Source organism: Giraffa tippelskirchi, chromosome 9, assembly GCF_054371585.1.
Source record: "Giraffa tippelskirchi isolate mGirTip1 chromosome 9, T2T-mGirTip1v1.2.pri, whole genome shotgun sequence".
In the NCBI taxonomy this organism is placed as follows: Eukaryota; Metazoa; Chordata; class Mammalia; order Artiodactyla; family Giraffidae; genus Giraffa; species Giraffa tippelskirchi.
The window spans coordinates 157,789,918-157,813,512 of NC_137283.1; the positions used below are offsets into that span (position 1 = coordinate 157,789,918).

The following is a 23,595-nucleotide window of genomic DNA, read 5'->3' on the forward strand; positions in this document are numbered from 1 at the left end:
CCTGGAACCGCCCCCCCCACCCCCCACCGCACCCCGGTCCAGGCTTGACCCTGGCAGCTGATAGTCCCCATGCGAGGAGTTAGGGCCTCCTGGCCTGGGCTCTACTCTGGCCGCTGGAGGTGGGGGAGTGGAGGCGGTCAGCCTCCTGCGTCCGTGACCTGGTCAGCGTGCCCCGAGTGGACTTCGAGATACGTTCTCCCCCCATGAGGGTGGGGTCTGCCTGGGTGCCCTGCAGCTCGGGGCGGCAGGGACCCTCCCTATGCCCTGCTGGGCCCAGAACACAGCAAACGGCCCCCAGCCCGGCCGTGGTCCCTGAGGTTGTGTGGACGGTCTGGTGAGCCAGGTCGCCTGGTCTGGGGCTCCCAGGTCGGGGAGGCCCTCGCCCCGCCGCCCCTCACCCCGGCTTCTCCCCGCAGGCTGGCGCCCATGCGGCTCTACACGCTCTCCAAGCACCACTTCGTCCTGGTGTTCGTCGTCTTCTCCGTCTGCTTCGGCCTGACCGTCTTTGTTGGGATCAGAGGTGAGGAGCAGTTGTTGTTTTTTTTTTTTGAAGTATAATTGATTTATAACGTTGAGTGCATTTCTGCTGTTCAGGAAAGTGATACGGTTATACATATATGTGTATATACATGTATACTTTTACATATTCTTCTCCCTAATGGTTTATCACGAGATGTTGAATGTAGTTCCACATGCTATGTGGTAGGACCTTGTCTGTCTATCCTGTATGTTGTAATTTGCCTCTGCTGACCCCAGACTCCCAGTCCAGCACTCGGATGCCTCCCCTCCCCGCCTTGGCAACCACAAGTCTGTTCTCTACATCTGTGACTCTCTTTCTGTTTTGTACATGAGTTTATTTGTGTCGTGTTTTAGAGTCCACATGAAAGTGATATCATACGGTCTTTGTGTTTCTCTTTCTGATTTACTTCACTCAGTATGATCATCTCTAGGTCCATCCAATGTAGCTGCACACGACATCATTTCATTCTTTTTTATGGCTGAGTAGTATTCAATTGTAGATATGTACCACATCTCTATCCATTCATCTGTCGCTGGACATTTATGTTGTTTCCATGCCTGGCTATTGTAAATAGAGGTGCATGTATCTTTTTGAATTATAGTTTTATCCCAATATAAGCACACGAGTGGGATTGCTGGATCATATAGCAACTCTATATTTAGTTTTTTGAGAACCCTTTGTACTGTTCTCCATATGAATTTACATTCTAACCCACAGTGTAGTAGGGTTCCCTTTTCTCCACACCCTCTCCAGCATTATTTGAGGATGTTTTAATGACGGCCATTCTGACCAGTGTGAAGTGGTACATCATTGTAGTTTTGATTTTCATTTTTCAAGTAATTAGCAATGTTGAGCATCTTTTCCTGGGCCTGTCGACCATCTGTATGTCTTCTTTGGGCTTCCTTGTGGCTCAGGTGGTAAAGAATCTGCCCATAATGCAGGAGACCCGGGTTTGATCCCTGGGTTGGGAAGATCCCCTGGAGAAAGACATGGCTACCCACTCCAGTGTCCTTACCTAGAGAATTCCATGGACAGAGGAGCCTGGTGGGCTATAGTCCATGGGATCGCAGAGAGTCGGATACAACTGAGCGACTTAAACTTTTTATGTCTTCTTTGGAGAAACATCTATTTAGATCTTCTGCCCATTTTTTCTTTGGATTGTTTTTTTTTTATTGAGTTGTATGAACTCTTTGTATATTTTGGAAGTTAAGACCTTGTCAGTCAGATAATTTGCAAATATTTTCTCCCAGTTCATAGGTTGTCTTTTCATTTTGTTTGCAGTTTCCTTTGTTATACAAAAGCTTATAAGTTTGATTCCATCCCTTTTGTTTATTTTTGCTTTTATTTCTGTTGCCTTGGGAGACTGACCTAAGAAAACATTGCTACGATTTATGTCAGAGAATGTTCGCCTATTCTCTTCTAGGAATTTTATGGTATCATGTCTTATATTTAAAATTTTAATTCATTTTGAGTTTATTTTTGTGTATGATGTGAGGATGTGTTCAACTTCACTGATTTATATGCAACTCTCCACTTTTACCAGCACCACTTGCTGAGGAGATTGTCTTTGCTCCATTGTATATTCATTCTTGCCCCTCTTGTCAGAGGTCATTGACAGCAGGTGTCTGGGTTTATTTGTGGGCTCTTTACAAGACCGGGAGCTGACTGTAGATCAGATCATGAACTCCTTATTGCCAAATTCAGACTGAAATTGAAGAAAGTGGAGAAAATCACTAGACCATTCAGGTATGACCTAAATCAAATCCTTTATGACTATACAGTAGAAGTGAGAAATAGATTTAAAGGACTAGATCTGATAGACAGAATACCTGATGAACTATGGATGGAAGTTCGTGACATTGTACAGGAGACAGGAATCAAGACCATCCCCAAGAAAAAGAAATGCAAAAAAGCAAAATGGCTGTCTGAGGAGGCCATACAAACAGCTGTGAAAAGACCGGAAGTGAAAAGACCGGAAGCGAAAAGCAAAGGAGAAAAGGAAGGATATACCCATTTGAATGCAGAGTTCCAAAGAATAGCAAGGAGAGATAAGAAAGCCTTCCTCAGCGATCAATGCAAAGAAATAGAGGAAAACAATAGAATGGGAAAGACTAGAGATCTCTTCAAGAATATTAGAGATACCAAGGGGACATTTCATGCAAAGATGGGCTCAATAAAGGACAGAAATGGTAGGGACCTAACAGAAGCAGAAGATATTAAGAAGAGGTAGCAAGAATACACAGAAAAACTGTACAAAAAAGTTCTTCACAACCCAGACAATCACGATTGTGTGGTCACTCAGAGCCAGACATCCTGGAATGTGAAGTCAAGTGGGCCTTAGGAAGCATCACTACGAACAAAGCTAGTGGAGGTGATGGAGTTCCAGTTGAGCTATTTCAAATCCTAAAAGATGACACTGTGAAAGTACTGCACTCAATATGCCAGCAAATATGGAAAACTCAGCAGTGGTCACAGGACTGGAAAAGGTCAGTTTTCATTCCAATCCCAAAGAAAGGCAATGCCAAAGAATGCTCAAACTACCACACAATTGCACTCATCTCACACGCTAGTAAAGTAATGCTTAAATTCTCCAAGCCAGGCTTTAGCAGTATGTGAACTGTGAACTTCCAGATGTTCAAGCTGGTTTTAGAAAAGGCAGAGGAACCAGAGATCAAATTGCCAACATCCAATGGATCATCGAAAAAGCAACAGAGTTCCAGAAAAACATCTATTTCTGCTTTATTGGCTATGCCAAAGCCTTTGACTGTGTGGATCACAATAAACTGTGGAAAATTCTGAAAGAGATGGGAATACCAGACCACCTGACCTGCCTCTTGAGAAACCCGTATGCAGGTCATGAAGCAATAGTTAGAACTGGACATGGAACAACAGACTGGTTCCAAATAGGAAAAGGAGTATGTCAAGGCTATATATTGTCACCCTGCTTATTTAACTTATATGCAGAGTACATCATGAGAAACGCTGGGCTGGAGGAAGCACAAGCTGGAAACAAGATTGCCAGGAGAAATATCAATAACCTCAGATATGCGGATAACACCACCCTTATGGCAGAAAGTGAAGAAGAACTAAAGAGGCTCTTGATGAAAGTGAAAGAGGAGAGTGAAAAAGTTGGCTTAAAGCTCAACATTCAGAAAATTAAGATCATGGCATCCAGTCCCATCACTTCATGGCAGATAGATGGGGAAACAGTGGAAACAGTGGCTGACTTTATTTTTCTGGGCTCCAAAATCACTGCAGATGTTGACTGCAGCCATGAAATTAAAAGACGCTTACTCCTTGGAAGGAAAGTTATGACCAACCTAGATAGCATATTAAAAAGCAGAGACATTACTTTGCCAACAAAGGTCCATCTAGTCAAGGCTGTGGTTTTTCCAGTGGTCATGTATGGATGTGAGAGTTGGACTATAAAGAAAGCTGAGCGCTGAAGAATTGATGCTTTTGCCCTGTGGTGTTGGAGAAGACTTGCGAGTCCCTTGGACTGCAAGGAGATCCAACCAGTCTATCCTAAAGGAGATCAGTCCTGGGTGTTCATTGGAAGGACTGATGTTGAAGCTGAAACTCCAATACTTTGGCCACCTGATGCAAAGAGCTGACTCATTGAAAAAGACCCTGATGCTGGGAAAGATTGAGGGCAAGAGGAGAAGGGGATGACAGAGGATGAGATGGCTGGATGGCATCACCGACTCGATGGACATGGGTTTGGGTGGACTCCGGAAGTTGATAATGGACAGGGATGCCTGGCGTGCTGCAGTTCATGGGGTCGCAAAGAGTCGAACACGACTGAGCGACTGAACTGAACTGAACTTCCTCTGTTTCATTGATTCATATGTCTGTTTTTGTGCCAATACCACACTGTTTTGATTACTGTAATTTTATAGTGTTGTCTGAAGTTTGGGAGGGTTATGCCTCCAGCTTTGTTCTTTTTCCTCAGGATTGCTTTGGCAATTCTAGGTGTTTTATGGTTCTATATAAATTTCAAGATTGTTTGTTCTAGTTCTGTGACAGTTGTTATGGGTAATTTGATATTGATAGCAATGAATCAGTAGATTGCTTTGGATAGTATGGCCATTTTAACAATATTTTTCCAATCTAAGACCATAGGATATTTTTCCATTTTTTAAAATCATCTTCAGTTTCCTTTATCAATGTTTATAGTTCTCAGTGTACAAGTCTGTTACTTCCTTGGCCAGGTTTATTCCTAAGTATTTTATTTTTTTGATGTGATTTTAAAAGGGATTTTTTTTTCTTACTTTCCCTTTCTAATATTTCATTGTTGGTATAAATAAATGCAGCTTGTTTCTGTGTGTTAATCTTGTATCCTACTACCTTCCTGAATTTGTTTATCAGTTCTAATAGTTTTTATGTGAAACCCTTAGGGTTTTCTGTATATAACATTATGTCATCTCTGTATAATGACAGTTTTACAATGACAGTTTTGCCTCTTCCTTTCCAATTTGGATAAGTTTTGTTTTTCTTGTCCAATTGCTGTTGCTAGGACTTCTAGTCCACTGTTGAATAGAAATGGTGAGAGTGGGCATCCTTGTCCTGTTCCAAATTTTAGCAAGAAGGCTTTCCGCGTTTTACCATTGAGTATTATGTTGACTGTGGGTTTATCATAAATAGCTTTTATTATGTTGAGGTAGGTTCCCTTTTTACCCACTTTGGTAAGAGCTTTTATCATGAGTAGATGTTGAGTTTTATCAAATGCTTTTTCCACATCTGTTGAGATAATCACATGGATTTTATCTTTTATTAGTATGGTATATCACATTGTATGTGTTGAACCATTCTTGTGACCCTAGAATGAATCCCAATTGGTCATGGAATATGATCTTTTTTTTAATGCTGTTTGTGGATTTGGTTTGTTAATACTTTGTTGAGAATTTTTCTGTCTATATTCATCAAACATACTAGCCTGTAATTTTCTTTTTTGATGGTGTCTTTGTCTGATTTTGGTATCAGGATGCTGGTGTCTTCATAGAGTACGTTTGGGAATGTTCCCTGAGGTGAGGAGCAGTTTTTGACCTTCTTACTATTTACAGTTACCTTGGTGCAGTGCCATTCAACTCAGCTTGGCCGTACCCCCTTGCTCTCAGCCCCTAATGACCCCATCATGGAGAGTGATGCACAGAGGGGTGACCTTGGTCTTGTCTTTCACAGCAGCCGAGGCCTACGCTCAGCTTGGCAGCGCTGGGCGGCCTTGACCACGTTCTGTGTGTTGGAAGAGTCTGTTGTGCTCTGGGACCTGCCGTGGGCGTTGGGGAATCCAGAACATGCTGTTTGTTGGAGGAGATGGGCCATGTAACCGGTTCCAGTGCAGCAGATTCTGGGGAGGGGGTGAGAGAGGCGAGCATGGGATAGAGGTAGCCACTGAGAAGGAGGAGGCAGGCAGTGTGGGGGTTCTGACAGCTGCTGGATTTATCTATTCAAATTATGTATTCTGGAACTGGGAAATTAACCATAGGATGGGTTTGGGGGCCTGCAGGGCCCACTGTGACGCATACCTGAGCTAAAACCCCGTTGATCCCCTGGCCTCCATAGGTCCCTACTCCGGTGGACCACAGTGGAGTTTTGAGTCTCTTGAAATCAGCATCAGTTCAGAGCCAGTGTCCAGCAGTTCCCCAAATCAATCATCTGATTTTCCCCGGTGCACTTGTCCTGTTAGAAGACCAGAGGTTCCTCTGGGAGAATGATTGACAGTACAAGTATTTGGCGGTGTACTGGGGTGCTTTCTTAAGAGGACCCAACCTTCCCTTTGTTCAAGGGCCTTTGGGTCTGTAAACTGGCTCATATTTGGAAACTACTGATGGGTTACGGTTCTCTGTTTTTATGACGTACATTAGACCTTTGTACGTTTGACTTGACCTTTCCTGCTTATGCAGATCAAGTAAGGATTTGGTAGGCTTCCTGTGTAGTTCATGTCTGGGACCACCATGATCAGTCAGCTAACGCCATAGGTCTGTGGGAATCAGATTGTCTGACTGCCATGACTGCTGTCCATCACGGTGAGCACGCCCACTGTGTTACCACATGGCCCCTGCCACCCCTGGGATCCAGCTCCTGCCCCTGCATCTTGTTTCCCAGCTTGGGGGCCGTAGTTCCCATGGTAAGGCCTGGCCTGCAGAGCAGGACAATCATAGAGCCCTCTAAGGATGCTCGGGGCTCCCCTCAAAAATATATTTCTCACACGTGGCCCAGTGGTGAAAGGTGTGTCTTCTGGACTCTCCCAGTAGGTCTTAAATGACAAATCCATCCTAGCAATCCCACTCCCTAAGTCTGTGACTCCCTCTCCTATACATTAAACCTGGGCCGGTGCAGTATTTCTGATTCACTCACTGGAACCACCTTGGGGTCCCTGTTTTAGCCAACAACCCAGTCAAACCCTGGGAGCCCTTTCTGACTCCCTGAGCTACAACTTTTCAGTGCAGAATCTCTGCTTAGTGAACCCATATCCATCCGATGGGCCTGAGACAGCTTCACGTTCCTTCCACCATCATCGCACACCGTGTTCCCTGAGTTTCTGTCTGCATAAATCAGGAAACTCAGGTCGTTCTTCAGGCACGCAGTGTGAGTCCTCCCGGGTCCCGTGCCTCCCCTCTGGGGCCTGCTGGGATGTGAGTCTAGTTACAGGTCTAGAGGAGAAGAGGGCAGGTCGTGCAGAGAAGCTGCGTGGTCCTGCGTGGCCGCTGCCTCCGAGGAGCCGTCCCTGATTCCTTTGGCGGGGCAGGGCTGGTCTGTCACGAGGAGGCAGGAAGGCCCCTTCCAAGGGGAATGGGGAGAGCGTCCCACTGGGAAATGACTCGTGGGAATTTAGTGTCCCCAGCTTTGTCAGGACCTTCCTGCGTATCCCCGGAACAGGCTCCTGTTCTCTCTGGGTCAGCGTGGTCACTTCAGCAGGGAGACGCCCTGCGAGGCTGGGCGCTCAGCTGGGTTGTGATTCAGCCAGTCACAGGATGAGATTCCTGTGTGATCTTCAGAAGTCTCAGCCCTGTGGCCGTAGGAAATGAGGGTCTCTGTCAGGGCCCACACAAGCGCTTTCAGATCAGGCGTGCGGCCCTTGAGCTGAGAATTCAAGTCCCTGAACTCATCCTTGTCTCTCACCACCTTGTCCAGTGACTTTAGGAGCAACCCATCATCCGCATTATGTTTGTAAGTTTTCCAAGAGTGTTCTGAAGTATCCCTAAACAGAGTCGCTTAACTCCTTGCTCCTTGTAATAAATGGCTGATTAGGAGTATCCAGTGAAAATATTTTGCATATGTTCCTGGACCATCACTGCTCATTTTACTACTGGACATACAGTCATTAGCATCTTTAATCAGATTAGAGAATCAATTCCAGAACCCCCAGAGCCAGTGTAGAAAACTCACCCTTCCCCCGCTGATCCTAGGGAACCACTCTTGGTACCAGAATCTGTGTAAGTCAGGGTTCCCCAGAGAAACTGAACCGATGGGAGCCACAGAAGGTGGGGGGGGGGTGAGAGGGATACTTTATCTTAAGGCCTCAGCTCTCGTGACTATGGAGGCTGAGAGCTTCCACAGTCGGCAGTCGGCAAGCTGGAGGCCCAGGAGAGCCGACAACGTAGTTCCTGCATCTGAAGGTGGGTGAGGGCTCGTGTTACCAGCTTGATGACAGAGGAGGAGAGAGCGAATCCTCCCTGACTCCGCTTCTGCTGTGTCCAGGCCTTCATCGATTTGGACAAGGTCCACCCACACTGGGAAGGCAGCCCGCTTTACTTGGTCTGCTGATTCAAAAGGTGGTCTCATCCAGAAACACCCTCACAGACACGCCCAGAGTGATGTTTCACCAGGTATCTGGGCACCATGGACTCAGTCGAGTGGAAATACAAAATCGCCATCACAAGCCCTCTGCTCCCAATGACTTTCTGTTGATACGTGTGCTCAGTCGCTCAGTCATGTCTGACTCTTTGCGATCCCATGGACCATAGTCCACCAGGCTGCTCTGTCCATAGGATTTTCCAGGCAGGAATACTGGAGTGGGTTTCCATTTCCTTCTCCAGGAGATCTTCCCGATACAAGGATCGAACCTGTGTCTCTTGCGTCTCCTGCATTGGCAGGCAGGTTCTTTACCACTTGCGTCAAAGAAAGTTACTTTCTAGAGTGAGGCCATCAGGATTTCAGAGTTAGGAGCGTCTGAGGAGCCATTGGGCTTTGCAGATGAAGGAATGAGATCCAGAGAGCCTTTAGCTGAGACTCGAGTCGAGACCTCCTGACTCTCAGTTCTTGATTCTTCCTGAGAGACAAGACTGCCTTACTTCCTGGGGCAGGAGCGCACTTGGATTGTGAGTCGGTATGAAATGAGCCTGTCTGTGGGTGCCGGCCTCCTTCCTGTCTCGCTCAGCCTGCGTGGACACGCCCCAGAGGGGTGCTCCTGCCCCAGTTGAGTTCTTAACTCAGGCATCTCCTGCTCCAAGCAGAGGGTGGTTGGCAGCAGGCTGGGCATGGCCGCAAGAGCGGCCTGGAACACCCAAAGCTGCCAGGGGTTTGCTACAGCACAAATCCAGTTCTGAATGGAATCAGGTTCACAGGGTTTCCTTTGACGACTTCTTTTAAGGCCAAAGCTCTGAAATATCACGGCGTAAGATTCTCTGAAGCTTGATTCTGTTATTTCGGTAAAAGCCTTGAGAATATATTAGTATATATCATGCCTTCTTAAAATCCTCAACTTAATATTTTTGGAAGATTGAATTAATTGGGTGAATGGATCAAGGTGTATAATTTTTTAGCAGAAGTCTTTATACAGGCTATGTAGACAGTATCTGTGTCATTGGCGCTTTCTTAAATCCACACACTGCAGAGAGCGCCTCCCAGAGAGCAGGGGAGGCGGGGGACTGCACCCAGAAGCCCGTGGAAATCGTGTGTGTTGTTTGGTGTCAGGTTCTGTTCACCTGAGTTAGGAGGTCATCGTGTGCATCAGAGTAGACGTTGTATGTCTGTGTTCATATGTTTATTATATATTTTACATACATATGTCTGTGTATTTGTGTGTATGTGTGTATAAAGCCTCCAAAGATAGACCACAAAAAACACTACCTGTATATAATATATGAGACTTTCTTGGCATTTGAAAAAAATCAATAGATGAATTATCAATATAGTTATAACTTGCTTTTTCTTTCTCTGTTACGCTTTAGGACCCAAAGTGATCCAGACTTCTGCAGCTAATTTTTCACTAAATAATAGCAAAAAGGTAAGACTGGGTCTAAGTGGCAGCTGGTGGGCCCTGTAAATTTCTGGGTCACTAAGAAATGGTCCTGCTTAGAGGGTCATTAAGATCAACCTCCCCCTTGCCTGCTTCTCAGGCAACACACATTTCTTACTCCACCTTCAGCTGCTGGCCTCTGGGTCCTAGTTTGCTAAAATTACCTTTTCTGGTGTAATTGTGACCTCAGTGCTGAGAAAGGATGGTGGTGTTACTTCTTAGGGAGCAGCAGTTCATTTCCAATGGCTGGTTAGTGCATCCTGATTCCTCCCATGTGCAAATCTATTTTTTTTTAATCTTTATTGGAATTTTCTTCATACTTTTTGTTCAAATATCCTTCAGTTCAGTTCAGTCACTCAGTCGTATCCGACTCTGCGACCCTGTGGACTGCAGCACGGCAGGCCTCCCTGTCCATCACCAACTGCTAGAGCTTGCTCAAACTCAGGTCCATTGAGTCGGTGATGCCATCCAACCATCTCATCCTCTGTTATCCCCTAGTCCTCCTGCCGTCAGTCTTTTCCAGCATCGAGGTCTTTTCCAGTGAGTTGCCTCTTTCGTGAGGAGCCAAGTATTGGAGCTGCAGCTGCAGCATCCGTCCTTCCAGTGAATATTCAGGGTTGATTTCCTTCAGGATTGACTGGTTTGATCTCCTAGCAGTCCAAAGTCTTCTCCAACACCTCAGTTCAAAAGCATCAATTCTTTGGTGCTCAGCCTTCTTTATGATCTAATTCTCACATCCATACATGACTGCTGGGAAAGCCATAGCTTTGACTAGATGGACCTTTGTGGGCGAAGTGATGTCTCTGCTTTTTAATACACTGTCTAGGTTTATCATAGCTTTTCTTCCAAGGAGCAAGCATCTTTTAAATTCATGATTGTAGTCACCATCCACAGTGATTTTGGAGCCCAAGAAAATAAAATCTCTAACTGTTTGGCAGTATGGTCCCCTCTAATTTTTCTGCCCAGGGCCATCAAAGCTGAAAATAACAGATGTCAGTGACACACCTGGTATATTGATACTAAAAAAATGATTCTTGTGAATATGAAAATATTCATTGGTATCCTTCGTTATTTTATCATTTGCATCATCCTATGCACTTCAATCTTTTTTTTTTCCTCCAAGGAGGCCTTTTGTTATTTAAGTAGTTATATTGTCCCAAGGCTGTCAGGGGTAGAAACCACCTGCTTAGACATTGTCATGAGAGTCAGAAGTGAATTGCAAGAGAAAGTTAGTCCTTTCTTTTTCTGAAAGGCAGAATTTCACTTATATTGTCTAAAGGAAAACTACATGTTTCTGTTTCCAGAGCTAACATTCCAACCTTTTGTGTAAATATGAATGTTGTATGTTAAGATGAGGCATTTGGAGACTCAGCTAAAAAAGTCACGTGGATTACCTGACTTCTCTTTCTTTCTGCCTCAGCTAAAGCCAATTCAAATATTTTCCAAACCGCTGTCTACATACAATCAGCAACTATGGCTGACGTGTGTTGTCGAGTTGGATCAAGCAAAAGGTATGAAGCCTGACACTTTAGAATGGTTTTTTTTTTTTTTTTTGAGTTGAAAGAGCTTTAAAATCTTCTAGCAACTGCTCAAAGATGGATTATAATGATGGTGATTATTCTTTCTAACACCAAGTTGGAAGCCACCTAAATGTCCTCCAGGGTAAGTGACCATGCCTCCCTCAGGGAGCTCCAGGAGGCCCTCAGGGCTACTGGTCATGCTCTGGGTGCCAGTCCTCACCCAGGGGTGCTGGGCAGCCTGGCTCAAAGCCTGCATGCTGTAGGTGCTCCAGCGGCAGCCTCCTCCAGGGGCCTCGAGGGAGAGAACTAGGTCCTGGTGCCCTAGGGGCACCAAGTGTCTCCCAGGGACACTTGACAGTGTCCAGGGACACCGTGACATTATGGCTGTCACAGCTAGGGGGCAGGGGCTGCTAGCAGAGGGTGGAGACCAGAGATGCTGCTCAACATCCTGCAACCACAGGACAAACTCCCCGCAGTGAAGAATAAGGTGGCCTCAAAACACCCGTGGTGCAGAGGCCGAGAAATCCTGTCTGAAGCACCCACCATCTGCGATGACCTCGCTCTGTCCACCCAGGGCAGCACTGGTCAAGATCCCCGAGAACCAAGAGCGTACGTCACCTCGTTCTCTATGTGCTGTGATTGAGAGAGGTGCTTCAGTTGAAAGAGTTGGAAAGATAACCCAATGACTGCAGTAAATTAACTGGGAAAAAAATGCATAGTATAAAAAAATCAACCCCTTTTTGTAACATTTTCAAAGGCATTAAAAAACCCGATAGCACTACTTGTGTGTCTAGAAAACAGTCTGGAAGCATGGACCCAAACATGAAATCATAGCTTCTCTGGTGGTGGGATTATACATTTAATACTTCACGTATATCTTTGTATTTGTGTTCCTAGATGTTTTTTTAACAATGAGCATATAATCAGAAAAATAAGAGATCATATAATCAGAAAAATAAGAAACTTATTTTTATCTTGGTATGAAATTAGATTAAAATGTATACGGAAAAGTAAAAAAATATAACTTTATCAGCCATGAAATAACTTGGCCTTTTGTGAGATGAAAGTTGGTGGTGGGTCAGAGGCAGACCCTCGAGGGAAGGCTCGGCTTGGCTGGCGGGTGTCAGCTTTGCCGACTCGTGGAGGGACTTCCCCGGGCTGACACACAGCCAGGCAGGTGGGCGCATCTGCCGGTGTGACTGCCCCTCGTGGTCTCTAACACCAGGATTCTTCCTTCTGTAGAAACATCTATTCAGACAACCTTCACCATGACTGTTAAGGTTGATGGTGTCGCTCAGGACGGGACCACCAAGTTCATCCATAACAAAGTTCATAACCGGACGCGGACACTCACCTGTGCAGAGGTAAGTCCATTCAACTGGTCCACCACGTCGTCTTGCCGCATTTCTGCGGGTGGAGCTATTTTCTTAGGTAAAGAAACTAAGCCACACCAGTGATGGCACGGAAGACCCATCCAGCCCATACACCAAGACCTTATAAATTCTTAGAAATGCACACACACAAGGACACACCCTGGTGCCTGACTGTACTGTCTGTGTCACCGCCTGTCTGGCATGGCCACAGATGACTGCTGTTGCGCTGCCTGCCTCTCGTGAGGGTGGTCTCCCACCGTCTGTGGTCTGTCTGGATCGCTCCGGCCGTGGGTTGTTTCCAGCTGTGGGATGCACATCCCGACCCACGTGGGGCACTGGGAGCCAGGCCTCATCGGGAGCGGCCGGCCTTTGTTGAGCATCCCCCCCAGGTGCAGCATGTGGCTCCGGGTTGGGGTTGGGGTGTCCACAGCGGGAAAGGAGCCCTCACTGTAGGGCACCGGGTTCTGTCAAAACCCGAAGAGTGGGAACCAGGTCCTGCTTGCTATAGTACAGAGGCCCTGTCGGAACCTAACAGGTCAAGGCGGGGTATGGACAGCACAGGGAGCCCCGAAGAGATCACATCTGGTTATAGTGTCAGGAAGTGGCCCCGGGGTGGTGCTTTCCGCACATGGTCTCATTCCATGCCTGGCGCAGGCCCATGAGCAGGAACAGGCGTGAGAGCCCCCTTTTGTAGAAGGAGGAACTGAGGCTTAGAGAGGGCAGGACCCTGGCCCAGGATGAGACAGATGGTGAGTGAGCGACAGCGCCAGGCCTTCAGCCCAGGCGCTTTTGTTGTTAAGCTTGTGCCCTTGACATCCACCCACACCTCCCAGTAGTAACACGAGAGGCTGGAAAGTCTTTCCCGGCGAGAAGGCGTTCAGATGGGAGGGGTCCTGTCCGAGGCCAGCCTCTGGCTCTGGCCCTTCTGCATCAACGTCTGCTGGACGGTCCTGAGATGGGTCAGAACCAGCACCTGAGCAGACGGTGCGCCCCACCCCGTGTACTTGAGCCGGCGTCTGCTGCTCAGCCAAGCCGAGGCCCTGCCCTGGGTCCCCTGGAGAGGCCCATGCAGCCGGCCCTCCTCCTCCTCTGTCTGTCCCCTGTGTTAACGGGGACAGCAGGCCAGTTTCTGAATTGTCTCTTCCTCATCTGTAAAGTCGGAGAAGGCAATGGCAACCCACTCCAGTACTCTTGCCTGGAAAATCCCATGGACAGAGGAGCTTGGTAGGCTGCAGTCCACGGGGTCGCAAAGAGTCGGACACAACTGAGCGACTTCACTTTCACTTTTCCCTTTCATGCATTGGAGAAGGAAATGGCAACCCACTTCAGTGTTCTTGCCTGGAGAATCCCAGGGATGGGGGAGCCTGGTGGGCTGCCATCTGTGGGGTCGGACAGAGTCGGACACGACTGAAGCGACTTAGCAGCAGCATCTTTAAAGTTGGGGGGCCATGCCTCCCCTGGGGGTCAGCGGAGAGCGGTGACGATGGAGGTGGGTAAAGAAGCGAGAGCTGGTGCTGTGTGTGCTGGCATGAGAGCCCGGGTCCCCCCCTGCCCCACCACGCTGGATGGATAAGAGGGACAGCGGGTGTGGGGGTTGCGGGGACCACTGGCCCAGCAGCGGCCTTCTCCACCTCGCGGACAATGCGCGCTCCCATCTCCTCTCCTGTCCCCTAGGGCAGCTCCCCTCCGTGCCAGCTGCCCTGCTGTCTTCAGAACGTCCTGGGCTCAGGAAGCCTTGCTCAACAGCAGGTGACTCGGCCCTAGTTGGAGCCGTGGCTCCAGCAGGTGCCACAGGGGTGGCCTGCATGTTCCTGGTGGCCCGGGCTGGCTTGGCCACTGAGCCCACGTCCACATCCACAGGGGAGACCCGAGCAGGCCCGTTCTTGATCCTGAAGGACAAAAGCTTGGGGCTCGGCCAGTCCGTGGGTACACGTGGCACACCACGGAGACCGCAGGGGCTCTGCGTGGGAGCCACGGGCCAGTGGAGAAAAGGAAAACATGTAATCCACCCCGTGCATCCTACAGCGACTGCAGAGATGGGCCACGGAGGAGGGAAGGTTAGGCTGAGGGATCTGAGGAGTCATGTCCTCGCTGGCGTGCCTCTTGAACTAGTGTATTTGTGAAAATATCGGTTCATGTTGCATTAACTCACCTTTTTATTCAGGTGATGTATTATCATTTAAGTTTATGAAAGTATGGTTGATTTACAGCGTTAACTTCTGCTGTACAGCAAAGTGATTCAGCTGTACATATATATATTCTTTTTCGTATTCTTCTCTATTACGGTTTATCATAAGATATTGAATATAATTCCCTGTGCTACCCAGTAGGACTTTGTTGTTGATCCATCCAATATATAATAGTGATCCCATGGACTGTAGCCCACCAGGCTCCTCTGTCCATGGGATTCTCCAGGCAAGAATACTGGAATGGGTGGCCATTTCCTTCTCCAGGGGAATCTTCCCGACCCAGGGATCAAACCCGAATATCCAGCGTTGTAGGCAGATTCTTTACCATCCGAGCCACCAGGGAAGCCCGAATAACATTCCTTCTACCAATCCCAGGCTCCCAGTCCAGCTCTCTCATGCCTGCCCTGCCCGTTGGCAACCAGAAGTCTATTCTCGAGGTGACATTATTTTGAATCCTATGAAGTAGAAAGGTTCTAATGATTGTAAATCATGCGTTATTTGTTTCTAAATATGTCCATTTGGTTCTTTCTTTTTAAGAACTGCTCTTGGCTGGTATCTGAGTTCCCCTGGGCTCCTGGCGAGCTCCCTGGAGATGCTCAGATCCTCTGCAGTTGGAATGGGTCACCTCACGAGTCAGTTGGGGGAGAGTGAGTCTTGCGCACTTTAAGGACACAGATCTTGCTTGTGCATTTGCAGAAATGTGCAGAAATCATCGTGGCTCACCTCAGCTACCTGAATTACACTAAGTATACAGTGACTGTGGGGTTCGAACACCTGAAGCGGCCCATCAAGGAAATGAACTTCACTGTAAGTACACCAGCTGACCACAGCATTTCCATGGCCCATTTGCATAGCTCCCATTCTCTGTGGAATGACCGAAATAAATCACAGCATCGAAATCGTGTTATTTTGGATGGTGGAAGACATGTACGATTCTAAAAACTAGAAAAAAAACAGTTTATTAAGTATACATGGAGTGAAGAATAGCTTAAAGAATCAGCGTGGAATTGGAAGACCGTGATGTTCTGAGACTTAGGAGCAGGAGTAGCCTTGCAGTTGGAAGGATCTGGGGGAGTTGACGGGGGCGCCTCCTGGGGAGGAGAGCCCCCTTCTCTGGGCCTGGGTGGACTCAGACCCCGGGCCTCTGGGAAGGGGTCCCTGCTCTCAGGTGCGCCCCAAGGCGCACAGCTCTCATGGTTGTGTGTGCTGAGTCACTCAGCCGTGGCCGACTCTCTTGTGACCCCATGGACTGAAGCCCACCAGGCTCCTCTGTCCACGGGTTCTCCAGGCAAGAATACTGCAGCAGGTTGCTATGCCCTCCTCCAGAGGGTCTTCCCGACCCAGGGATCGAACCCCTGTTTCTTATGTCTCCTGCACTGGCAGATGGGTTCTTTACCACTAGCACCACCTGGGAAGCTCTGATGGTTAGACTTCCCTGTCTCACGTCCAGCTGAAATCAGCCTCTTTGTTTCCTCTGCTCGTTGGGAGTCAGAATAATCAGCATAGTGACCGAGAACGAGGGTTTTAGATCAGACAGAAGAGCTGGGTTCAGATCCCGGAGCCACCGTACTTCTGCCTTTTGTTTCCTCGTCGTAAAATAGCTACTTCCTAAGGGCCGTGATTGTTGAATGAAGGTGCCAGTGGGCTCCTTTCTCGAATCATGCGGTTCTGTGATATATTCATGCAAACAGTAATTCACACGACACAAACGCAGTCTGTTGGCCCCCGCTTCCCTTCCCCCAGCCGCGGCAGTCACCCGTCTGCCGTCTGTCTGTGTGGATTCGCCGGTTGTGGACATTTCACACGAATGGAATCATGCCCTTCATGCTCTTACGTGAACAACTTCTTTCGCTGAGCCGTGTTTTCAAGACTCCCTCCGTGCTTTACTGGCATCAGCACTTCCTTCCTCTTTTGCCGAGTGCTGTTTCACTGTGTGTGTGTGCGGGCTCTTGTGTACCCAGTCATCAGTGGACGGGCGTTCGGGTCATTTCCATCCTTCAGCTGCTAGGACAACAGTGCTGCGAGCATGTATAGTGAAAGTGAAGTCGCTCAGTTGTGACTGACTCTTTGCGACCCCATGGACTATACAGTCCATGGAATTCTCGAGGCCAGAATACTGGAGTGGGTAGCCTTTCTCTTCTCCAGTGGATCGTCCCAACCCAGGGATCGAACCCAGGTCTCCCGCATCGCAGGCGGATTCTTTACCAGCTGAGCCACAGGGGAAACCCGAGAGTATTTATGGACAGGTTTTTATTTGGATGAACGGGTCCCCTTCACTGAGAGGTTGAGGTGTGTGGGTGCCTCCTGCACCCTTAGGTACCTTCCTGCCTCTGCGGTTCCCCCGTTTCCTAGAGGCCTCTGTACATCGGCTGGGCTTGGGGCCATGCCCAGCACCTGCTTGTTTTGTGTGCTGACAGATGGAGGCCGTGGTCACAATCACACTACTTTTGTTCATGTCCTGTCTCTGACCACCCAAAGCGAGTTCATTCTTTGTCTACCTGTACACGCTGCAGGTGTTTGAAGATGGCTGTCTCATCCCCTCCAAGGATCTTTCTTTCCTTCCCTTATGGATCCCTCGGACTCTGGGTTTTCTCCCCATGGTCTCAAGTCAGCCTGGTCTCCTTTGTTCCAAACTCTGGTTGGTTTCTAACAGTTCAGATGCTGCTCAGACATTACTCTCTGGTCCTAAATTTCTTCTCAGTGTTCTGTCTTTCTGCCCCAGCCTCTTCTGATCTTTGAGTTGGAATCTGGATTCTGTTCTTTGTTGTGTGACTGATTACCTCAAACTTTGTCCTCAGAAAATCTGATCAGCATTCTGCCTGTGTCGTGGAGTTCACGAGGCAGAAGTTGAACTCAGATTGGGCCTCAGACCGATGTCCAAGCTCAGGTGCACTTTGCTCTCGTCTTATGATAACATCTGTGCTTTAGAGCTTGCTGTTTGCATCCTTCTCATCTGAGAATGCGGAAAGAAGAGAGCACTGTGTTTCCCCAACGAGGGATCTCTCCTTTCCGTCGTCTGTCTGAACATCATCCTCTTAAGAGCCTTTTTACCAAAGTGCTCAGCAGTGTTCCCCCTACCCCAGGGTTTACCTCACCCAACCCTATCCTTTGGGTTTGGGTCACTGTTTGGTTTGTTTTTGATTGCGATTCTCTCCTTTTAACTTTTGTACCTGTTTACATTTCCTCTTAAGCAATCATCTCAATAGCTGTATTATTTTGGGTTTATAATAGCTGCTGTTATTTGCTGAGCTTTTGCTCCTTGCCAGGTTCTGCACTAAACTTGTCCTGTGCATCAGCTTACTTAAATGTTATGATACTTCTTCAGAGCAGTTGCTTTATGGAGACGAAATCTGAGGTTCAATGTGATTAAGTAAATTGCCCAACTGGGAGAAGCTGGAGTTTGAACCCGAATCGCTGACATCACAATTCATATGTTCTTAATCACCGTGATTTCCACTTTTCTATTAACATCAGTTGTTAATAGTTCTGCTTGCATTGCAGACTCATTTGTATTTTTTTTAGAATTTTATATAAGTGGAATCATACGACAGGTTTGAGTTCTTGCACTCAGCGTAATTACCCAGACACTGATTGATGGTGGTGGGTGTTCAGTAGTTTATCCCTTTGTGCTACTGTGTGATAATCCCCGTGTAAAGGCAGCATAGTTAGTTTATCCACTCACCTGCTCGTGGACATCTGCACTGTTTGCAGTTCGGGGCTGTTACAGAGCTGCTGTGAACCCCCGCGTCCAGACCTTTGTGAGGACATGCGCTTTCACTTCCCTTGGGTAAGTAGGAACGGGATGCCGACTCACGTGGCAGGGGCCTGTGGCACTGATGAAGACACACTGGGTTCACGGCGGCTGTATTGTCTCACATGTCGGTCAGTGCCTGTGAGAGTTCCAGCTGTTTCACATCTCATGTCATGAACACTCGGTAGGTCAGTCTTTGTAATTTTGGCCATTCTGATAGGTGTGTGGCTTCCATGGTGGCTCAGCAATAAAGAACCTGCCTGCCAATACAGGAGATTCAGTCCCTGGGTTGGGAAGATCTCCTGGAGGAGGAAATGGCAACCCACTCCAGTATTCTTGCCTGGAGAATCCCATGGACAGAGGAGCCTGGTGGGCTACAGTCCATGGGGTCGCAAAGAATCGAACACAACTGAGCAACTTAACAATGGCAACAATGATAGGTGTGTAGTGGTATTGTGTTGATTTACAATACTTTGAAAATATTGGTCTCTGGCTTGCATTTTTTGACAAGAAATCTGTCATCCTATATTTGTCATCTATAATAGTTTCCCTCCCGTTTACCCACCCCCCACCTTCACTTATTAAGTTTTTTTTCTCCGTAAACAATTTGATTATGGTGTTCCTAGGTGTACTTCTTTTTCATATTTCTTATACTTAGAGTACAGTTGAGCTTCTTGGATTTGTGATTTTATAGTTTTCATCAAATTTGGGAAAATTCTGGCCACTATTTCTTCAAATATTTTTTCTATCCTCCTGCCTTCTTCCCGCCAATAGAAATCTGAGGACTCCAGATACATTAATACATCTTCTCAGCCACCTGAAGTTGTCTCAGAGCTTACTGATGCTCTGTGCATTTTTTCTGTTTCATTTTAAGTCGATTCCTTTGCTCTGTGTTCATGCTTATACCCTCTGCGATGTCTCATCTGCTGTTGGTCAGCCTCCCGGTCTCTGCTTCACGTTCCTCTAGCTGCTTGAAGTCCTTATCTACCAATTCCATCATCTGTGAATTCTGGGTCAGTTTGATGGATTACTTTCTTCCTCATTCTGTTTTCGTATTTTCTTGCTTTTTTACATGTCTCGTATTTTTGATTCAGTGCCCGACCTTATGATTGCTGGACTTCTGTACTCTCGTAAACATCCCTGAGCTCTGTTCCAGGATGCGGTAACGATACTTGGGAGCAGCTCGATCTCTTCAGGCCTGGATTTTAAACTTTGCTTGGTAGGAGCAGAGCAGCACCGAGTGTAAGGCTGATGTTGCCCCACTGCCGAGAAAAAACGTGCTGGCAGTATGCTCCTTAGACCCCCGTGCGTGTTCCTGCTGCCCGTGGAGCAGGCGCTGTGATGGCCCTGCGTGTGTGCCCGGGATCCTGCCCGTGGAGCAGGCGCTGTGACTGGCCCTGAGTGCGTGCCAGGGACCCTGCCCGTGGAGCAGGCGCTGTGACTGGCCCTGTGTGCGTGCCAGGGATCCTGCCCGTAGAGCAGGTGCTGTGACTGGCCCTGCGTGCGTGCCAGGGCCCCTGCCCGCGTGCCAGGGCCCCTGCCCATAGAGCAGGCGCTGTGATGACCCTGTGTGCGTGCCAGGGCCCCTTTCGGGGATTTCCCGGCCTTGGGTGGCTTGTCCACATTCACGCGCAGATCAGCACTCGGCTGAAGGTGTGGGGGCACGACCTTGGCAGGGGTCTGGAGCTGACTCTCTCAGTGCTCTGCCCCGTGAGTCACGACTGGTGAGCTCTGTCCCTGCCCTCACCACGGGGTGTTCACGACTCAGGGAGACTGTGGGCTCGGCTCGGCTTCCTGCACAGTGTGGGGTGACCCGAGGGTGCACCCCTCCCCCCTCAGCAGGCGATTATGGCCCTTCACTGCCTCATGTCCAGTGTCTGTGTGTGTACATGTAATGTTGCAGGCAGGTAAGGGAAATCGGACGTCTTTTACTCGATTGTTGCTCTGTTACAGTTCTTACATCGCTCAGCTGATTTTAACTCAGCACACACATGGTGGTGCTCCCTCGCGCGGTGCAGCGCATGTCCTGGGGTCTGGGGATGAACCTGGCTGCTGAGCAGGGTGGGAAGGGCTGCCTTCCACCTGCTGTCAGCGCGTAGGGCCCCTTCCTCGCCCTGTTAGCTGCATACTTGATATGAGTGACACTATTCAGCATGAGAACTGGCAGCTGTAATTCCACAGTGTTTTCTTGTGTCAGATTCATATTTCTGTTTCACTTAGTATCTTTTTTTTTTTTAATTTATTTATTTTAGTTGGGGACTAATTACTTTACAATATTGTAGTAGTTTTTGCCATACATTGACATGAATCAGCCATGGGTTTACATGTGTTCCCCTTCCTGGACCCCCCTCCCACCTCCCTCCCCATCCCATCCCTCTGGGTCATCCCTTTGCCCCAGCCCTGAGCATTTGTCTCATGCATCGAATATGGAATGGGGTTCTGTTTCACATATGATAATATACATATTTTAATGCTATTCTCCCAGAACGTCCCACACTCACCTTCTCCCTCAGAGTCCATAAGACTGTTCTATGCATCTGTGTCTCTTACTCTGTCTCGCATATAGGGCTATCGTTACCATCTTTCAAATTCCATATATATGCATTAGTATACTGTATTGGTGATTTTCTTTCTGGCTTATTTCACTCTGTATAATGGGCTCCAGTTTCATCCATCTCAATAGAACCGATTCAAATGTTTTGTTTTTTTTTAATGGCTGAGTAATATTCCATTGTGTATATGTACCACAGCTTCCTTATCCATTCATCTGCTGATGGACATCTAGGTTGCTTCCATGTCCTGGCTATTGTAAACAGTGCTGCGATGAACATTGGGGTACACGCGTCTCTTTCAATTCTGGTTTCCTCGGTGTGTATGCCCAGCAGTGGGATTGCTGGGTCATATGGCAGTTCTATTCCCAGTTTTTTAAGGAATCTCCACACTGTTCTCCATAGTGGTTGTAATAGTTTGCATTCCCACCAACAGTGTAAGAGGGTTCCCTTTTCTCCACACCCTCTCCAGCATTTATTGCTTGTAGACTTTTGGATAGCAGCCATTCTGACTGGTGTGTTTCACTTAGTATCTTTTAGAACATCATACCTACTCACTTTTTTTTGCATTTTTAAAACTATTTTTTTTCTTTTAATAGAAAGCATGGCTTTTTCTTTCTGTTCCCTGCCCCCTGCCCTCTGATGGCTTTTTCTAACAAAGAGATTGATAGCATTGATCAATCTTTGATTTGAGATTTAAAAGGCAAATGCTCTTATTATTATTATAGAACAGTTTGTCTGCCAGATTCACTATTAGTATGCTACCGTTTAAAACTATTTTCAACTCTTGGTACAAAGTGTATGTTCTTTAATATAAAAATGTACTAAGTGTTTAAGTTTTAGAACATGTCAGAAAGTGTAGGAGAACATTTTAAATTCCCTGTAGTCTCACATTTTGAGATGACTATTGTTAATGATGTGATATACTTCCTTTCAGATGAATTTTTTCCCAAATTGTTTTCCTGCTTTCCATTTTAGTGGAAGACTTATGACCCTGCATTTTCCCATTTGGAAATCTGGTTCCGGTTCGTCTTTGTGGTGCTTACCTTCATTGTCACTGTAAGTACCATTCACCTCATGGAATCCTAACAAGGGCAGAGTTAGTTTATAAATTCTGGTTGTCAGAGTGCGGGAGATTTATCTGAACTCAGACACTCCATCCAGTCGGCTGACCTGATGGTACCAAATATTCTATATTCTGCCAGGACGCCGCGCTGCAGGAATGCTGTGGTGTCATTAGTAAGGACTTCTGGGTAGTGTCATAGTAATTACAGGTGACTGACTAGTAAGTGAATTATCATCGGTGTACAGTGACAAGCACCATGTAACTTGGGTGGAAGGAGTTCTGCCTTGTTTGAATGACATTCTTTGAGTGCTGACTCAGCAGGTTCTTGGGTCTTTACATTTGGAGAAGTGGACCAGACCTTTCAGCCTTTGGGCTTTTTTCAGGATGAGGGGATGGACATCTAGGCTTGGAGCTCCTTTGGGATCCGAGGTCTCTGTCCACAAGGGCACCATGACTTGGGGGGGACGATTACCCATTACAGTACAAGCAGCCGCACTGAGGCCCAGCCAGCGAGGGTGGGCATCTATAAACTGAAGGAAGGAGACAGGGGCCTGCAGAGCGGTGGCCTGCCCCCATCAGCTGCCTGCCCTGTGCCGATGTCCAGGAGATGGGTCCACTCTTTGCAGCAGTGGCTGCTCCAGCTGCCACCCAAGGGACTTGCTGCTTCGCAGACTGATCACTTGTGGAAGGACACGGGCTCCCAGGGGACGTGGAGGAAGGTGCCAGGTGGTGGTGACCTGGGAGTGGCTGGAGGGCCGCACCCGGCCACAGAGCTCAGAGAGGGTGGCCTCGGCCAGGGCACCCCCCGGGGAGCTCCCTGATAGGGGGAGGTGGGAAAGTGCCGTTGACCCCGGGTCAGAGATCCTCGCTGTTCCTTAAAGGATTCCTGTCACCTGTGGCTCTGTAGCCAGACTCTGGGGCCCAAAGAACTGGCCTCCAGGGCCCCGTGTTCTCAAACTTGAAAAATGGGCCTGATTCTGACAGACGGGGAGATGGGCCATCAGCCCAGGACATCCAAATTGCTTAGGAAGTTACTGCTTCTGTTAGATTGCAGGAAAAACAAGAAACAATGCCAGGCCTAGAAATCCCAAACCGTGTGATGCTTTAAAGGCTATAAAGAAGCCTCTCCCAGGGACCGGGCCCCTTCAGGCACATGTTTGAAAACAGGCTGGCCATCTGACCATGGCTGTAAGCCTCGTTCTGGAGCTTTTCCTCCAGGAGCCCTGGTGTCCCCCGGAAGCCACTGTCCTCTGTGAGTCGCACCTCGGGGGTGTGTGGCCCCCGCCCTGGGCGGTTCCTCCTGATAGAAGCAGCCTGCCCAGAAGGAGGCCAGGCCGGAGGGGTCATGGCCATGACTGTCCTCGTCCGACCCCTGTCCTACAATAA

The 23,595-nt window shown here is 47.9% G+C and overlaps 1 protein-coding gene across 7 annotated transcripts in view; it reads left to right on the forward strand.

The window, feature by feature from the left end:
• The window catches only part of TMEM181 (transmembrane protein 181), a 66,910-nt gene that overhangs the window by 30,570 nt on the left and 12,745 nt on the right, over positions 1 to 23,595 (forward strand). For 5 of the 7 annotated variants that reach the window (XM_081530167.1, XM_081530168.1, XM_081530165.1 and 2 more), the window contains exons 2-7: positions 417 to 520; positions 9,694 to 9,749; positions 11,182 to 11,272; positions 12,524 to 12,645; positions 15,540 to 15,650; positions 22,122 to 22,202. In XM_081530167.1, coding sequence (XP_081386293.1) covers positions 417 to 520; positions 9,694 to 9,749; positions 11,182 to 11,272; positions 12,524 to 12,645; positions 15,540 to 15,650; positions 22,122 to 22,202 — 565 coding nt within the window. Of the gene's footprint in view, positions 1 to 375; positions 521 to 9,693; positions 9,750 to 11,181; positions 11,273 to 12,523; positions 12,646 to 15,518; positions 15,651 to 22,121; positions 22,203 to 23,595 lie in introns of all 7 variants that reach the window. The other 2 variants (XM_081530169.1, XM_081530166.1) reach the window with 2 other exon arrangements.